At 59.1% G+C, this 16,439-nt stretch overlaps 1 protein-coding gene across 5 annotated transcripts in view; it reads left to right on the top strand.

Annotated features, from left to right (window-relative positions):
- Window positions 1-16,331, top strand: part of LOC128913542 (myomegalin) — a 30,643-nt gene extending 14,312 nt beyond the window's left edge. For 2 of the 5 annotated variants that reach the window (XM_054211312.1, XM_054211308.1), the window contains 28 exons: window positions 436-579; window positions 1,642-1,720; window positions 2,234-2,322; window positions 2,505-2,621; window positions 3,053-3,190; window positions 3,519-3,631; window positions 4,390-4,517; window positions 5,011-5,070; window positions 8,600-8,691; window positions 8,811-8,971; window positions 9,073-9,373; window positions 9,454-9,622; window positions 9,764-9,880; window positions 9,966-10,440; window positions 10,619-10,854; window positions 11,083-11,134; window positions 11,444-11,661; window positions 12,022-12,216; window positions 12,764-12,985; window positions 13,164-13,295; window positions 13,440-13,559; window positions 13,648-13,825; window positions 13,911-14,035; window positions 14,247-14,348; window positions 14,537-15,108; window positions 15,190-15,328; window positions 15,450-15,496; window positions 15,773-16,331. In XM_054211312.1, the coding sequence (XP_054067287.1) occupies window positions 436-579; window positions 1,642-1,720; window positions 2,234-2,322; window positions 2,505-2,621; window positions 3,053-3,190; window positions 3,519-3,631; window positions 4,390-4,517; window positions 5,011-5,070; window positions 8,600-8,691; window positions 8,811-8,971; window positions 9,073-9,373; window positions 9,454-9,622; window positions 9,764-9,880; window positions 9,966-10,440; window positions 10,619-10,854; window positions 11,083-11,134; window positions 11,444-11,661; window positions 12,022-12,216; window positions 12,764-12,985; window positions 13,164-13,295; window positions 13,440-13,559; window positions 13,648-13,825; window positions 13,911-14,035; window positions 14,247-14,348; window positions 14,537-15,108; window positions 15,190-15,328; window positions 15,450-15,496; window positions 15,773-15,805 (4,554 nt within the window). In that variant the 3' untranslated portion in view covers window positions 15,806-16,331. The remainder of the gene's footprint in view (window positions 1-435; window positions 580-1,641; window positions 1,721-2,233; window positions 2,323-2,504; window positions 2,622-3,052; window positions 3,191-3,518; window positions 3,632-4,389; window positions 4,518-5,010; window positions 5,071-8,599; window positions 8,692-8,810; window positions 8,972-9,072; window positions 9,374-9,453; window positions 9,623-9,763; window positions 9,881-9,965; window positions 10,441-10,618; window positions 10,855-11,082; window positions 11,135-11,443; window positions 11,662-12,021; window positions 12,217-12,763; window positions 12,986-13,163; window positions 13,296-13,439; window positions 13,560-13,647; window positions 13,826-13,910; window positions 14,036-14,246; window positions 14,349-14,536; window positions 15,109-15,189; window positions 15,329-15,449; window positions 15,497-15,772) is intronic. The other 3 variants (XM_054211310.1, XM_054211311.1, XM_054211309.1) reach the window with 3 other exon arrangements.
- The last annotated feature ends 108 nt before the right edge of the window (window positions 16,332-16,439 follow it).

Here is a 16,439-nt window from a genome sequence, read left to right as displayed (position 1 = left end):
ATAAATGGCACTTAAAGAGCCACGGTTCCTACTTTTGCACACTGTGTGCAGTTCAGTGTTACCCAGGATTCTTTGCATTGAGTTTCCTTTCATAAAAAGAAGGCTAAAAGGCCAAGCACTGTCTCCTCCTCTTTGTCTGTCCTCTGTCTTTCTCCCCTCCTGAACGGGGTGTGAGAAACTGAGGAGCTTGTTCCTCTGTAGGCAGAGGGGCCGAGCCTTGCTGCAGCTGCCTGGCAAGCAGAGATGGGAGGGCTATTGTGGAGTCACTGTGAGTGGCCAGGAGCAGTAGTTCCCAGGCTGGTTTGCAGATCACTTCCAGTATCTAGTGACAGATAAATATTGAGATGGTTTCCCTTAGTCTCCAAGGAAGGTGAGGGACAGGGATCCTACCGCTGATCACAGCCCTGCCTTTCCCTGTTTTTCCTGCTCAATCAGATGGCTGCTGAGAAGATGGCACACGCTTTGGCTGAAAGGAGCTGCGAGTTACAACTCCTACGCCAGCAAGTGTTGGGAAAGGAGTCTGTCGGGACCCAGTCTGCTGGTGCCAGGCTGTTGAAGAATGACAAACAGCCCATACAAGTAAGAATCGTGCACTGCATTGCTCTGCCTGTATCCTCAGGGCTCCAGAGAGAACTGATGGCAACAGGAGGAAATGGGAGAGAGGGGAGTACCACAGAGAACGATAGAAATGAAAGTGGGATTAGGGAAGAGACTTCCTATAGGAGGAAAAGAAGAAACTGAGGAGCAGAAATGCTGCCTGGCTGTTCTGATCGTGATTCCACCAGTCTTTGTCACTCAGTGTCTCCTTTCGTTTTGCTCAGGCAGTATATGAGTCCTTAGGGCACATGAGAGTATGAAAGAAATTCACCCTCTGACCTTCCAGCTTTGACCCAGTCCTTCCTTGGGCTGGGCTGCCTCGCTGTATTGTAATCCCCTCCCTGACATTGTCACATTCTGGAGGGGACAAGAGAGCTAATTTTAGGTCCCACTAATTCTTGGCAGAGCCTGCTGGCTGTTTGCTGTCTCTTCCACAATTGGAGTTGGTATTTTTAAAGCAGCTTTACTAAAAACCCCTTTGAGGCTGAACACAACTTCAAGGCTACATATGCTGTGCTCCTACTTGAGCAGCTGTTAATGGTTTATTGGTGAGCTGACGTGTTGAATGTTTTAAAGCAGCTGTAAACAGGTTGCTCATTTCTATTCCCAGGATCAAAGTGAGCTCTAGAGACTTCCAGGGTTGTGTATATGGGCCAAGCTCTGTGTTTTCCTTCCTGCATGGTCCCTCTGGGCCACATCCTTCGATGAAGATGTAGGTCTTTGTAGAGTCTCAGCTGAAAGATGGGTTTGTTGTAGTGGAGTGAAACCTGTTTAATCTTTATTATAGTAAAGACGCTTACTGCTAGCACCCTCCTAGTGCCAAATAAAACAAGGCCAGAGCCCTCTTGCCCACACACTTAGCTTCTAGATTGGGTGCAATTCATTTGTCCCCGTGACCTGGCTAGATCCCCATCCCTGGTTTCTCACATTTCAGAGGCATCAACAAAGCAGCCAGCAGCTTTGCTGCAATCCTGGAGCTCTGGGGAAGCTGTGAGCGCGAGGTTCACCATAAAGGTGCAAACCTGGAGGCTTTTGTGTTTTCAGGAAATGCTGCAAAGAGCTTGTGGAGCTACAGCCATTGCCGGACCCCTGCAGGGGGACAGCAGCTGCAGGACAGAGGGAGGTGAGTGTGGTGACAGCTTCTTTTAAGGTCCCCAAACAGGACCAGAGCTTTCTGCTGTGGGAAAAACATGGTTATACGAAATAGAGAGTAGAAGCTTTGAGCAAGAATGAGTGGTTTGAAATAAAGCTTTGCCTCTCCTTTGGGTGATGGTTCAGGGGTGGGAGTATGGGGAAGAGAAAGATTGGTGTCGGCTTTCACTGAAGAGCTGATGCTGTTCAGTGAAGGGGTTTTGACTTTATGGTTCAGACTGGTTTGGGACAAGTGCAACTGTGTTGGGTTTTGCCTTGGGGCCGGGATGTGTGAACTTTGCCAGGGGTGGGACAGTGGGCCTGGGATGTTGTGTTGCTTTGGACTGCTGTTTAAGGATTAAGGAGGGAAGAAGAGTGTTCACTAAGAGGCAGCGTGATGGGGAGCGCAAGCGTTGTGGACCTGTTTGCCAAAGAGGGATTCTGTCTGGTCCTGGGGTCGGAGCTGGCACACAATAACCCTGCAGTAACCAAACTGTCTTGGCAGTTACGATGTCAGCAGCAGAACTGGAGAAGGATCTTGTTAATGCCAAAGAGGAGCTGGAGCTAATGGTGAAGAAGGAAAGGGAAAGCAGGGTAAGCTTGGGATGGAGGCTGTGCTGATCTCCCTTGCTTACAGGAGACCACTGGGCTGCCCCTCACTGGAAGTTTTGGACCCCCCTATCGTGAGGGTACCCCTAGTGAGAGAAATGGCGCAGCAGCTTGCAGTGGGGTTTTGGCTTTCTGAAGTCTTTCATGGACTTCTCTTCCCTCCTTAGCGGGAGCTTGCTGCTCTTCAGTCTGTCGTGGCCACGCAGGAGGAAGAGCTGCAGGTGCAGGCCTCAGATATTGAGTCCTTGACCAGGACGATCCAAATCAAAGAGGACCTCATCAAGGTGAGATAACACGCTGTGCTGGAACTTTCTGCCTGGGAAGACTGCAGAGGAGTCCCTTCTTTCCCCACATCCTCAGAGTAATGTGGCTGTCTGTCCATGGATGGTATAACTGCTGGTTTGCCTGCAGCCCCCTGTGTTACTTTGTCCAGAAAGCAAAGGTCCCAAACCCCCAGAGACTCGTTATTTGGCTTTTATCTCCATGTGTACCAAACACCCTTCTTCAAGTCCTTTAAACAGAGTGCGCTGTGTCCCTTCTCAGTTCTTGCTCCAGGCTGTTGTCTGTGCTTAATACACTCTGGCTGCTTTGACATTACTTTCCTAGGAGATCTGGGTCTTTCCAAACACTGGAAACTTTTGGCAGTTGTGCCCTGGGGAGGATTACGAAGGTCCAGCTGTCCTTGTTACTGAGCCCTCCTGCTGTTGGTTTTCAGGATCTGCAGATGCAGCTGGTGGATCCCGAAGAAATTCCAGCCATGGAAAGGCTTACACAAGAAGTTCTGGTTCTTCGGGAGAAAGTGGCCATAGCAGAGTCACGAGGACAAGAGACTACTGGAAACAGAAGGCAGCAGGTAGTGTGCCATGTGGGGCAAGCTTGGATGTGTTTATATTTCTGCTGGTGCTCAGTTTTTTTTTTTCCAACCTTTGGATGTGCTGGGATGCGCTTGTTCTTGGGAGCTGGCTGTGTATGATGGGGGTAATACAGATGAGGGGATGGGTTCCCTTTAGCACTTGTCTCAAGGGCAGTCTTCTGGGGAGTCCAGGGGTGACAGTGGTCAACTTAACCACTTGGACACAAGCAAGAGAGGAAGGGCAAGCCCCTGTTTCTCTGAGGTAGCCAGGTGCCACCTTTTGATTTCTGTCTCTAAGTGTTGTATCTTGTTTGTTCCTTCCAACCAGTTGTTACTGATGCTGGAAGGGCTGGTGGCCGAAAGGAATCGGTTAAATGAAGCTCTCCAGGCAGAGAGGCAGCTCTACGGCAGCCTGGTAAAGTTTCACACGCACCCAGACAGGTAAGCGAGGCTGCCTTGGCTCCATGCTGCCCTGCCCCGCTGCTGGGGCAAGCGTGGGTGGACCACCTAGACCAGTGATCATTTTGCAAGTCTGAGAGCCCTCAATGGGAAAGAGGAAGTCTGAGCAAAGAATCGGACAAATGTGGCTTTTGGAGTCCAAGCTTTAGGCTGCCTTCTTCCCTTGAAAAGGCTGCAGTGGCCAGCTTTAAATGCTGTAAACTCTCCCTATTGCCACCTCTTGTTCAGGCCCTGGGATTTCCTTCTCTGTTCCCTGGCTTATCCCTTCCCGGCTCAGTTTCCCACCCATACTTGGCCACCTTTCAGAGGCTGCTGTCAAGTTCCCAACCAACTGTTGGGTTGATAAAGATCTATGTAGGTGCTTATCCAGGCAGTTGTCCTGCGGCACAGTATGGCCTGCATTCTCTGTCCTCCACACTAATCTCCTGCCCTTCATGGGGCTGCAGTCTCTGGGATATTTGAGCTACCTGATAGCAAGAGAGCACATAAGTGGAGTGCTTGGGTAAGTACTGAAGAACAGCTGTTACTAGGAGTCCCCTACCATGGGCTGGAACCTTTTTTGGGGATGGCTGTGCTCTGGGGAGTTTTAGAGGTGAGGCAGAAGGTGACCAAGCTGCCTGGGGAGTGTTCAGGGCCTGTGTCTGGAGTTAAGTGACAGTCCTGGATGGAGGGGCCAATTTGGTATGCGCTTGCTGCAGCCTGTCTAACCCTCTTCCCTTTTGCGCGACGTGTCCGCTTAGTGCTGCGAGAGACCGCACTCTGCAGGTGGAGCTGGAGGGGGTCCACGAGCTCCGGGGACAGCTGGAAGAAGCTCTTGGAAGAAGCTTGGAGCGTTTGAGCAGGCTGGAGACACAGGGCGCCATAGGAGGTGGGGAACAGGAGCGTGTGAGAGTCCTACCCCAGCATGCCTTCTGAGCACTGGCGCTCGCCCGCCTGCCACGGAAATGGTTCACTAACTGAGCCAGCCTATCTCACTGACTCTGGGAGGGTTGCTTTGGTACTTAGTAATGGTACGATAGAACTGGTGTGGGGCTTTTTTTCATTTGTTTTTGTTTTTTGAGCTGCTTTGGAAACGGCGATCAGTGCAATCCACCTGTGTCTTGTGTATGTTCCTGTCTGACCCACCCTGGTGGCTACTGATGTATTTGCACATTCAAATCATTCCATTTTAGTTGATTTCCCTCCATCTCCCTTCTCCTCCCATCCCCGTGGGCCAAATAAAGATTCCCTTTCTCTGAAGGAAACAGCAAATGTCCTCTATCATCTCCCAAGTGCATGAGTGTGAGTTTTTTTTTTTTTTTTGTATTCCCTCACCATTTTCTTTTTTTTTTTTTTTTTTTTTTTTTTTTTTTTTTACCCAGTGACATCCCCCGCTTGGGTTGATGGTGGCTGGCCCAAAAGGAGAAGGTGTATATGGAAAAGTGGGTTCCAGAGCCAGAGGATTTGAGAAGGGTTGCAAGACCTGTTGGCACTTGCCTAGGGCTCTTACACAAGTCTGAGTGTAGAACTGCAATTAACTTTATGCTTAAATCAAATCCTATTCCAGTATCGATGATTTTACTGACTTCCTCCCCCCCGCCCCCACTAATTTTAAGTTGTCTCAGCCTGGCTTGCGAGTGCCTTCAGGGGAGAGCTTCCTCCTCTTTTTGACACATGATTTGGGGTGACTGAGACCTGTCCCTACTCCCAGGGTCTGGGCTGGGTCTGTTCTGTCACTTGTATGTGCACATCTCACACTCGGGCTCCACGTGCGTGACGGGCAGGGGCCTATTTCTGCTTTGCTATGGCCAGTCCCGCCTGGCACCACTGCATACCTTTTCTAGGGCATCTTTCACCTCCTCTGGGAGTGTTGGGGCTAGTGTGAGAGCTGAAAAACAATAGCAACAGCTCGCTGATGACCAGCACTTCCCCTGCGCAGCGGTCTATGGATCAGCTGCCTCATACTCAGTCACTTCCCAAGGTGTCAGGAGCAAACTTTGTACCTCTGAGCATCTGAAACTGGAGCGGGTAGAGCAGAAGAGCTCTGTCTCGCTGGGCTGCGCCACGTGGACCTGTGACTGCTCTGCTGCACATCTCCTTGTGACCGCATCACGTGGCACCACCTATCCCATGCCTTGCACCTGCGCTGAGGTCTTCTCTTCCCTGCCTCAGAGAGGGATAGGAGGCAGCACAGCTCTCCCTTCACACGCAGTAGGTCAGCACTGCTCCTCTGGGTCCGTGCCTAGCTGCGTGGTGAGTTCAATAGTTCTCATGCAGCCTGAAGGGACACAGCTGGTGGCTGCTGGGCAGCTCTGGTACTTGGTTAGCTTTTCCTTTCTTGTGTTTAATCTCATTCCCTTCTTCTCACTTCTCTCCGTAGCACCATCTTCTCTTTCTCCTTCTGCCTCTCACTTTGTAGGAGCCTTTGTGTCCGTGTCCTTTCCACCTTCCCTCCTCCATCCTGGCTCTGATGCCTGTCTGGCTCCCTGGTCGCTTGGATACCACGGAGCCCAGGACCCAGCACAGGCTCCTTGGGACTGAGGGAAGCCTTGGCTGGTGTTCCGGCAGCTCCCATCTCTTCTTGTGCATGTGTCTTGCTGCAGATCTGTCCCTAGCCTCTGTTAGCATCACAGCTGTAAAGCGCCCCATTGGGGAGCATTATCCTAACCTGAGGGAACCCAACTTTTCCCCTGTTCTTTGGGGCTTCCTTTCATCTCTGGTAGCCCTGTCTGTGCCCTCTTCTGCCCTGCAGAAGGACCAGCCTGAGCATCCCATGCCCAAGAGCACCCTCTGTCGAACTGTGCAGTGCTTTGTGCTGTCTTGTAGCTCTTTGTGGAGGTCTCTCCTTCCCCTCTCTTATTCCCCCGGGGACCTCTGCTTCCCTTCCCTTGTTACCAGCAGTGTGAAGACTTCCAGGGCAGCCAATGCACCTGGGGGTCCTGTGCCTGTGAGCCGTGTGCCATTTTCAAGCCATGCAACCAATTTTCTTTGCCTTCAGGCTAGGTGTGAAAGGCAGAGGAGTCTGTGAGAAATAGTGCTGGGGTTGCATATCTTGTCTCCTTTGCCGGTAATACACAGAGAGCCGAGCAGCCCCTGTCGCTTTGAATTTGCACGCTGGTGTGCTCCTGCTGCGAGGGAGGGTTCAAGCACTTGGAGAACAGCAGCTTGGGCAGAGGCTGACCTATATGCGCATTCTTCTGCTCCCCCAGCACCAGCTTCCTCATCTGGGTTTGGTGTTTTGTATTGTTTTGTTTTTCCTTGAGATTTGCACTCCCTTTTTCTGTCCCACTCCTGGAACGCTGGAAGCCGCGTGGAGCAGTGGGTGATGGCAAGAAGCGAGGTGCGGTGTCCTGGCACGAGAAGTGGTTCTCCCACGTGCCCAGAGCAGCTGTGCTGGCTGGGAGCCACCCTGCCCCGGCCTCTCAGCCATGGCCACTCAGCCCGAGACCCATGTGCCCATGGCCCTCAACACCGCACCCCGCCCCCAGCAAAACCTGCACCTGAGGGTCTGCATCCCCTCACCCTTCGGGGCCTGCAGGCGTTGAGCTGTAGCCCTGGATGGTTTGTCACCCGGCAGGCTCTGTCCCCAGGGGTCACAGGGCTGTGCTTTGGCTATGCTGAGTGCCACCCACGGGAGCTGGTGCTTCACTGGGGTGCTGCTGCCACTTCCACCTGCCTCTAAGCTTTTTTTTTTTACTCCCAAAATAGCGCTTTTCTGCGATGACTGTCCTTGCTCCCTGAGGTACGGTTGCTTCGGTGAACAGGGCAGTGAGGCGCCCCTGATTTTTGCAACCTCCTGTCAGTTTTGTGATGAGCGGGTCTCCTGAGCGTGCCACAGCGTGCTGTGCAATGCCTGCCCTGCTGCAAGGTGTGCTCCTGGCTGGTCCTCGGCTCTCCCTGCCAGGAGCAAATGCTTCCCTGCTGGCTTCTCCTCCACCCGTGATGTTTGCCCTCTGTCCTGCCGGGATTTCTTTGTGTTCCCTTGCTCTGCGTTCAGCCTTGCCTGGGCGCTCCAGACCTGATGGTGATGGGTTTAGCTGCAGGCAAAGCAGCTGCTTCTCCTGTGGGGCACAGGCATCTGCGAAACCTGGTCCTGCACCGCGCTGGGGGGCAGTCTTGGGCCCTGACCAAGCTCCCCTCTCCCTGGGGAGAAGAGGGATTGGGGATACACCCATGTCCCAAGCCTGAGCAGGGACCCTGCAGCTGGGCGGGAGGAAAGCTGCCCAGACAAGGGGTGCAAACCCTCGCCCAGGGCTCTGCACCATGGGGTCAGGAGCAGAGCTGTGCGCGAGCAGAAAAGCGTGCCCCCAGCTCAGCTCTGTGGGGCAGGGTGGGTCCCAGCCCCCCACGCACTGCGGTATGGGATGCAAGTGTCCCTTTAGCTCTGCTGCTGCTCTGCGAGGCCAGCGCTGGGCTTGCCAAGAGCCCAGTGCCATGTATGATGGCAGGGCTTGGGCGATGTGGGCAGGGTGGCTGGTGGTGCTATCCCGGAGCTGCCCCTGCCCCGGCAGGTGGTGATGTGGGGTGCAGCCCCACACCCCTGCTAGGTCGGGGCAGCCCCAGCGAGGCTCCCTGACAGAGCACCCGCTGCTGGCTGTGGCTTGTGAAGTGGCTGCAGGACGGGTGGCACGGATGCGTGGGGGCAGCAAGCACAAGGTGGTGTGAAGGCAGAGATGGGGATGGAGTGGGTGCCATCCCTGGGGCTGCGGGCAGCTGGGGCTGTCCCCTCCCATGGTGCAGGGCCACAGGGTGCTGGACTGGAGCTCCAGCATGCGTAGAGGGGGTGGCAGGGCACAGGGACAGAGGGGAGACCTCAGTTCTGCTGGGACTGCCCCAGCACCGGGTATGTATGAGAGCGGGCACCTGCCCCGGGGCTGCCTACAGGCATCGCCAGGGAGGAGGAGGCAGAGGTAGTGCTGCCATTGCCACTGCTTTGAGTGCCTTGTTGTGCTGTGCTGTCCCGTCCCCTAGGTCAGGCCACGGGCACAGAGGCTGAGAATGCCAGCACCAACTTCACCCACAGCATCAAGGAGGAGGCAGCCCACGGCGCGGCAACCCAGCACGTGAGTCAGGGCAGCAAAGCACCGGGAACAGGCACAGCAGAGTTGGGCACTGCGCCGCTGCCATGCCGTGTCCTAGCCCCCTCGGGAACGTCCCCATCACCCTGTCTTTGTCCCTCTAGAGCAGCCCCCGGCCTCCTAAGGAAAGCAGGGGCACTGAAAGGACCCTGATAGGGAGCACGGCACCCACCGTGCCGGAGCGGGAGCTGCGGGCAGAAGAAGAGCTGCGGGAACTGAAGGCGCAGCTGGAGGAAGCCGGCTTCTCCTCTGTCTCCCACATCAGGCAAGAGCCCTGGGACGTGGGAGCTGGTGGGTGGCAGCAGCTCCAGGTGGCATCCCGTATCCCAGCCACTGCTTTCCCTTCACGGCGTCGTGTGCCCCTAGGAAGGCGATGCTGAGCCTGTGCCTGGAGAATGCGGAACTGAAGGAGCGGATAGGCGAAGCCACGTCGCTGCTGGAGAGTGGGGAGCAGGAGGAGGCTGGGTTGGGCAGCCCCCCGGCCCCCGAGCCCCGCAGGCTGCAGAGGAAGAGCCGCAGCACCCTTGGTGGCAGCGGGGATGGCCAGGGGGTCCCGGCAGAGAGAGGAGCTGTGCCCACCAAACGTCCAGCGCTGGAGGCACGATCCCAGGATGATGTGCCCAAAAGACCCTGCCCTGGCACCTCAGGTGGAGGGGACGGGAGCCACGTAAGTGCCCTGGGCACAGGGGACTGGGATGTTGACAGCGATGGAGGTGGGGAGCTCACAACCCGTGTCCCCTCTGGCAGGTGGAGGGCATGGTCCCCAGTGGGGGCTGGCCGGGGCTGGGCGCAGAGCTGCACTCCCAGATGGTGCAGGGCCACAGGCAGTGCCAGGAGCTGCAGGACAAGCTCGCCGTCTCGGAAGCCACAGTGCGGGCACAAGCTGAGCAACTGGAGAAGTACCACATCCTGCTCCGTGAGTTAAAACCCTGGGTGGGATTGGGGGTGGTGGTGTCTGTTTTGAGCCTAGTGTGCCCTGCGTATGGTGCTGTACGTGGGGCAGGGGAGGTGAATCCTGCCCAGAGGAGGACCCTGAGCTGATGAGGCTGCCTGGCAGGTGAACCCCATGCCCAGCAGCTCAGCAAGCAAGTGCAGGTGGACTTCCAGGACCTGGGCTATGAGACGTGTGGGCGAAGCGAGACTGAGGTGGACCGGGATGAGACCACCAGCCCCGGTAAGGACAGCCAGAGGCTCCGTGAATCCCTGTGCCTTGCCCACCTGGCATGGAAAAGCGACACTGTGCCCTGTTCCCTCCACAGAGTGCGAGGAGCCAGATGTATTCAGTGAGCCCAGCCTGGGCGAGGAGCTGGGGTCCCCATGCCGGCCAGGGATGCCCAAGGTGGGCAAGGCTGCCCGGAAAGCCATGGCACAGGCAGATGTGGGGGCCCTGCACCAGCACATCCAGGACCTCAAGGCGCAGCTGCTCAATGCCAACAAGGTGATCCAGAGCCTGCAGCGCCGTGCCCGCTCCATCTCCGTCACCAGTGGCTACACCTCGGGTGCCGAGCGGCCCCCGCCGGGTCCCGTGGCCCTAGCCTCCCCAGCCCACAGCCTCACTGACGAGGACGAGGGCTGGCAGTCAGACGGCCACGGCACCCTCTGCCCACCTGCCCTGCGGGCACACCGTGACCTGCAGCACCTGGTGCACCGCGTCGCCCTCCTTGAGGCACAGCTGCCTGCAGCCAAGCCTGGAGGCGTTTTGCCTAAGGAGCTCCAATCTGCCACTTGGCCGGGGTATGGCTGTGGGTACTGGGACGAGACAGGGGGCTACTGGGAGGTTTCCAGGGGTTGCCCAAAGGTGGTGGCTGCTTGTTGCATGCTTTCCCCGCAGCCAGGGGTGTTTAACCCTGCCGTCCTCTCTGGGGGTGTGTCTGGCAGCCCCACGGATCCCCCACTTGCTGATCCCTCCTAGGAAGTACGACTCGCTGATCCAAGCGCAGGCTCGGGAGCTCTCCCACCTGCGGCAGACACTGCGGGAGGGCCGTGGGGTGAGCCGCAGCCTGGTCCAGCACCTGCGCGATGCTCTGCGGTCCTTTGAGGACCTCCTCCGCGGCACTGACATCGACTACTACCTGGGCCAGGGCTTCCGGGAGCAGCTGGCCCAAGGCAGGCAGCTGGCTGAGAGGCTCAGCGACAAGCTGGGCACCAGTAAGTACCTTTGGGAGCGGGGTGGGCATGGGGACTGGATATTGTGGGGTACAGCGGGATGGGAAGGGATGCTTTGATGGGTTCTGTGAAGGGCTGGGGACATTTGGATACCTTGTGCCACTTGGGCTACCTGCTCTGAGCTGGGTTGTCCTGCTGTGGCTCTGTTTGGGGCCAGGCAGCCTGGGCCATGGAGACACTGACTGGCTCCTCTCTGGCTTGGTTTTTCAGGAGATCGACAAGATGGGGAGGATAAAACCAGCCATGAACTCCTGGCATTGAGGTACTGGTTCCCAGAGAGGGCTTGGGGGACCTGCTCTGCGTGGGCAGCCCAGGGGCTATCATTGCTCTTGGGGTGAGGGTCTGAGGTGGTCCCAGGGTCTCTGCTCCAGGTGGATGCTGTGTGGTTGCCTCTCCTCTGGGGATGGGGAGCCCCAGGCTTGGGCTGGGCGCCCCATGGCTCCAGGCAGCCTTGCAGCATGGGTGGGATGTGGCGCGTGAGGTGTCACGCTGGAGCATGCACAGCACAATGGGGAAGGGGTGGAGGGGGTCACCCTGCCCTGCTGGCTCCAGTGATGGGCCACCTCCACAGGCTCAGCCGGGAGCTCCAGGAGAAGGAGAAGGTGATCGAGAGCCTGGAGGCGAAGCTGCAGGAGCGCTGTGAGTCCCCAGGCAGCAGCCGCCCGCCCTCCGAGTCGTCCCGCTCTGCCACCAGTACCTCCTTCGTCTCCGAGGGGCTGGAGCCCTGCTCTGACGGGGATGCGGCCAGCGAGTGCAGCCAGTGCCACGAGGAGCCCGCCCGACTCACAGGTGCCTGGGGGGCCACCGCCGCGGGACAGGGACATGCAGCCCCTCTGTATCCCGTGGGTCCCTGCAGCAGTAGGTGCCCGTCAGGCAGGGGCTGCCCATGTGGCACCATGTCCCAGTGCCAGCTCTCTGTGTGCGCACACACAGCACCCAGGGCTGCAGGGGGGTGTCTTGGGGAGTCCTGCCATGGTTCCACAGCCCTGCAAAGCTGGGACTGGCCTCACATGGGGTGTCCCAGCCTGCAGCACCTGCGGACTTGGCTGATGGGGATGTGCCAGGGTCCCCAGTGCCCCCAGGGAAGAGGGGTCCCTGCCAGGCTGAGCCAGAGCTGCCCTGACATCTCTCTCTCTCTCCTGTCTCTAGGCCTTCACTTTGACTCCTTGTCCAAACCTGTTACTGCCACCCTGCCTGCCTTGGTCCCCGGGCTGCCCCCCTTCTTACCTGCTGGCCCCCCGCCCCCCACAGCCCCCTCGCTCCTGGGCTGCTGCGGGACCCGCGTCTGCTCCCTGGCCGAGGCACAGCAGGAACTACAGGTGCTCCGGAGGCAGCTGGGAGAAAGTGAGCACGTTTCTCAGGCATGGGGTCGGTCCTGCCTGCCCTGCACGCCGTGCCGTGCTGCATGGCCCCCCCACCCTCTCTGACCTGCCTGTCCTGCCCTGGCCCTTCTCCTGCTTCCTGGGGCTACTCCTTCAAGGTTGGGTCCCATCAGTCTGGCTGGGGCATGATGGGGACACGTGGCTCTCGTGTAGAGAGGACATAGCATGTGGGAGGGACACAGCCTGAGGCAGCACCAGCCCTTGGTGCGGGCACTGGCACATCCCAGGGGCCTCTGGGAAAGGGCTGGTTTGCTCAGTTGTTGTGTAGGAGTGGGGCTGAGACCCTCCAACTCATCTCACATAATTAGCAAGCCCTGGGTGAGCCCAGAATGGGTTTGATCGGGTCACGAGGTCAATGATGGGGCATCACCATGGGGGGACACTGGGCTGTACTGTTGGGCAGAGCAAGAAGGAGGCAAAAAGCACATGGCAGGACCGTGTTACACCCATTCTTCCTCCCTGCTCATTGCCCTCCTCCTCCTCCTCACCGCTTTGCCCTGTGCATGCAGGTGTGACGCTGCCCGTGGCACCAGCAAAGCCCTCAGCACCACTGGGGCCCTTCAGAGAGGGCAGCAAAGCCCCCGCATCGCTCTGCCGGCATGGTGCCCTGCAGAACCTGGGTGACATCCCTGGGGCCACCGAGACCCGCACCCTCTGGGACGCACCCCCTCCTGGCCAGCCGCTTTATGGGGCCCTGCCATCGGGGTACCCCTCCAGCCAGAAGCTAACAGGTAAGGTCCGTGTTGCAGACCATGGGAGCAATCCTGACTGGCTGTAGGGGAACAGGGAGGAGACCCGGCACCAGAATGGCTCCGGGACATGGGTCTGGTATGGGGCAGGGTAGTGGGGACAGCGGGAGGCAGGTTGCACATCCATCCCTGCCCTGAGCCGTCTCCTCGGCCGTGGTAGGGGCAGACCTGCTGGAGGAACACTTGGTGGAGATCCGCAGCCTGCGCCAGCGCCTGGAGGAATCCATCTGCACCAACGACCGGCTCCGGGAGCAGCTGGAACGCCGCCTGGCCTCCACGGGCAAACCCAGCGGTACAGTGCTGCACTGGGGCCAGGGCTGCCGGGGGTGAGGGGGTGGGTGTCCAGGCTTTGCATGCCCCATTGCATGGGGAAGCGCTCTCCCTGTGCACGGAGGGGTGTTGGGGAGAGAGATTCAGCGCCAGTCCCCCTTTGCAGGGTTGCCCAGCGATGTCTATGCCCAGACTTCAGAGCCGGGGCTGCAGCTGAGCGGGGAGAACCAGGCTCTGCGCGAGGACAACCGGACCCTGCGGCTCCAGCGTGACCACCTCTCCCAAGGTTAGGGCTACCAGCATCCCATGTCTGAGTCTCAGAGGGCACTGGCTGAGTGGGATGGCAGCGACACCTCCGTGCTCTCTGTCCCCAGAGCTGGCGCGGGTGCAGGAGGCGCTCCTGGCTGCCTGCTCCCGGACACGGGAGGCTGAAGCAGAGCTGGGCCAGAGGCGTGGGGAGCAGCGGAGGCTGGCAGAGGAGCTCACCGAACGCCAAGAGAGTGTCCGGCAGCTCCGGGACGAGCGGCGCTCTCTGCAGGAGGACAACAACAGGTAAGGTTTTGGGGCATTGTGGCTTTGGGGCCAGCAGGGCTGAGTGCCATGGCTGGCACCGGACCCACGTGTACCCCCTCTGCAGGCTGCAGCACACGGTGACGCTCCTGCAGCAGCAGTGTGAGGAGCACCGCCTGCTCCTGAAGACCCTGCGCGCAGAACTGCATGTCTACGAGAGCCTTCCTCGCCCCCCTGCCGAGATCCGTGCAGGTATGGGACCCGCGCCCAGCGCCCCCAGCTCCTCCTCTTGGTGTGCCTGGCCCCTCTGCAACCCTTGGGTTGTCCCAACCACCTCTCCTGTCGTGGCAGCAGGAGGAACATGGTGGCCCTGTTGGCAGGCAGAAAGCGGGGGGCAGGACCCCAGCAGCCCCAGGCACAGAGCCACAGCCATCCGCAGGGGCTCAGACACTTCTTGTTCCAGGCTGCTTCCCGTCTCCTCCGGTGCGGGATGTTGGCACGAGTTCGGCAGCTCCCCTCTTCTCCCCGCCGCCCTCTGACACTTCGGTGGCCCGGCAGATGAAGGGTGGGTACTAGAGCCTGCCCCACATGCATACCTCAGGGGCTGCTGTGACCTGACAAACTCGTGGTTGAGTTTGCTCCGTGCTGAGCAAGGATGGAGAGCCCAGGGCAGAGCCAAGCACCCGGGATGGGACGGGGAGGGCCACAGGGGGAGCAGGGACTGGTCCTCACCTAGCCCTGCTTGTTCCACAGAGCCACGGGGGACAGACCCACTGGTGAGGAAGAGCGAGGGACTGACAGGGGCTCATGTTGTTGGCCACCTGGACACTTACCGGGCCCTGGAGCAGCACATCCTGGAGGGGAAGACGCTGGCCTGCGAGCTGATGTGTCTCACGCGCCCAGCACTGGGGCTGCCTAACTGCCCGCTCCCGGGAAAGGAGGTAAAGTGTGGGCAGGACAGGACCGGAGGTGGCCGGGGGCCAGACCCTCTGTGGACCATGCATAAACTGGCTCCTGAGCCCAGTATCAGCCCCAAGGCTTGCAGGGCTGGCAAGCGGCAGGTAGCCTCTACCCTGGGGGCTGTTGCCGGCACTATCCTGCCATGTTGGGGTGGGCACGGTGGGTCCCTGGGAACAGCGGGATGCAGGTGCCCCGGCAGCACCCGCTCCCGCACCCTTCTCCCACAGGCCCTGGTGTGGACGGGCGCGGGCCACCTCTGGGGCAGCGCCAGCACCCTGCACCGCGTCCTGGAGGAGTGCGCGTCCCTCCTTGCTGCCTTCTGGAGCACCGTGCTGCCCGTCAGCCCTGCCCAGCACCAGGGCAAGGTAGGCAGTGGGCCGGGGGCTGGCAGGGCGCTGGGGCTGGATGCTCGGCTCATCCTGCTCAGCCTTCTCATTTCGTCCCAGGAGCAGGCGCTACAGGGCGAGATTGCGGCGCTGCGGGCCCAGCTCTCCGAGAGGGAGGATGCTCTGCAGAGCACGGCTGAGCGGCTGCGCAGCACAGCCCAGCTCAAGGACAGCATGGAGCAGTTCATTGTGAGCCAGCGTATGTGGCCTGGGTGGCATCCTGCTGCGGGGTGGCACGGCCAAGCTGGCCTGGTACCCATGTGCCTGGAGTGGCTCCATGGCACAGGGACCTCACCAACCCCCATCTCTCTCTCTCGCAGTGACCAGGACCCACAACGTGCTGCGCAAGGCCAGGACAAACCTGGAGGTGAGTTTGCCCTGGTAGCCAGCACAGAATAGGGTTGGGTGCCCCTGCCCTGGTGAGCCCTGATGCCCTGGGGACAGGCACAGACGGCAGCAGAGTGGTGGCTGACAGGGGTGCTGAGGGGCCAGTTGGGTGCAGCGTGTGTGTAGGAGGACATAGGGACCCATTTCCCTTGGCTGTCCCCAGCCTTTGTGTCCTTGTCCCCATGGCACATCAGTCCCTGGCACAGGCCTGCCCTGGCAGTGCTCCCCCTTAGTGCCATGTGTGTTCTCTCACCAGGTGAAGGCCCAGCAGGCCCTGCCCGTCGCGTGAGCCCCAGGCAGGGCAGGGAGAAACGTCCCCAGCCCTGGAACAGCCTGCTCGCTTCCGAGCTGTGTCATGCCAGAGGGCTGGAGCAGACCCTGTCCCCGTGACTCCAAGAGCTGGGGTGGACAGAGGTCTGGAGTGCCTGGTGCTACACAGTTAGTGGGTTTGGGCTGCTGTGGTGGTCGCATGCCCTCCACCTGCCCTTGCTTGCCATCGCAGCAGCAGCTGCTGGCTTGGGCTTCGCCTGTCCCATGCTTCAGCGCTCACCCCTTCCACCCGCGGTGCTTAGAGTGGGGCGTCACAGCCCTCCACGCTGAGCACCTCTTGCCCTGGGACTTGGTCCCATCTGTAACCCTGCTGCGTACCCATCCCTGCTCGTGGATGTATGTATATGTATATAGCTAGTGGTATCGGAGCTGCGTTTTTGGGGGCTTCCCGGTCATGTTGGGGCCCCAGCGCAGGAGGAAGATGTAAGAAATGCCATGTTCTGTTCAGTGCCCGCAGAGTCCCCAATAAAGGTTTCCTTTGGGTTGTGGTGTTTCTGGCATGCCCGTCTCTGCAGCCGCGCTCCCCCCCTCCCGAAGTTACCCGCAGCATGGGGTACTGGTACCATCTGGCCCCAAGGGGGTGGCTCCAAGTC

The sequence above is a fragment of the Rissa tridactyla genome, chromosome 8 (assembly GCF_028500815.1).
Source record: "Rissa tridactyla isolate bRisTri1 chromosome 8, bRisTri1.patW.cur.20221130, whole genome shotgun sequence".
NCBI lineage: Eukaryota > Metazoa > Chordata > Aves > Charadriiformes > Laridae > Rissa > Rissa tridactyla.
Note: the sequence above shows the minus strand (reverse complement) of the source record. Positions and strands in the feature narration are given on the sequence as shown.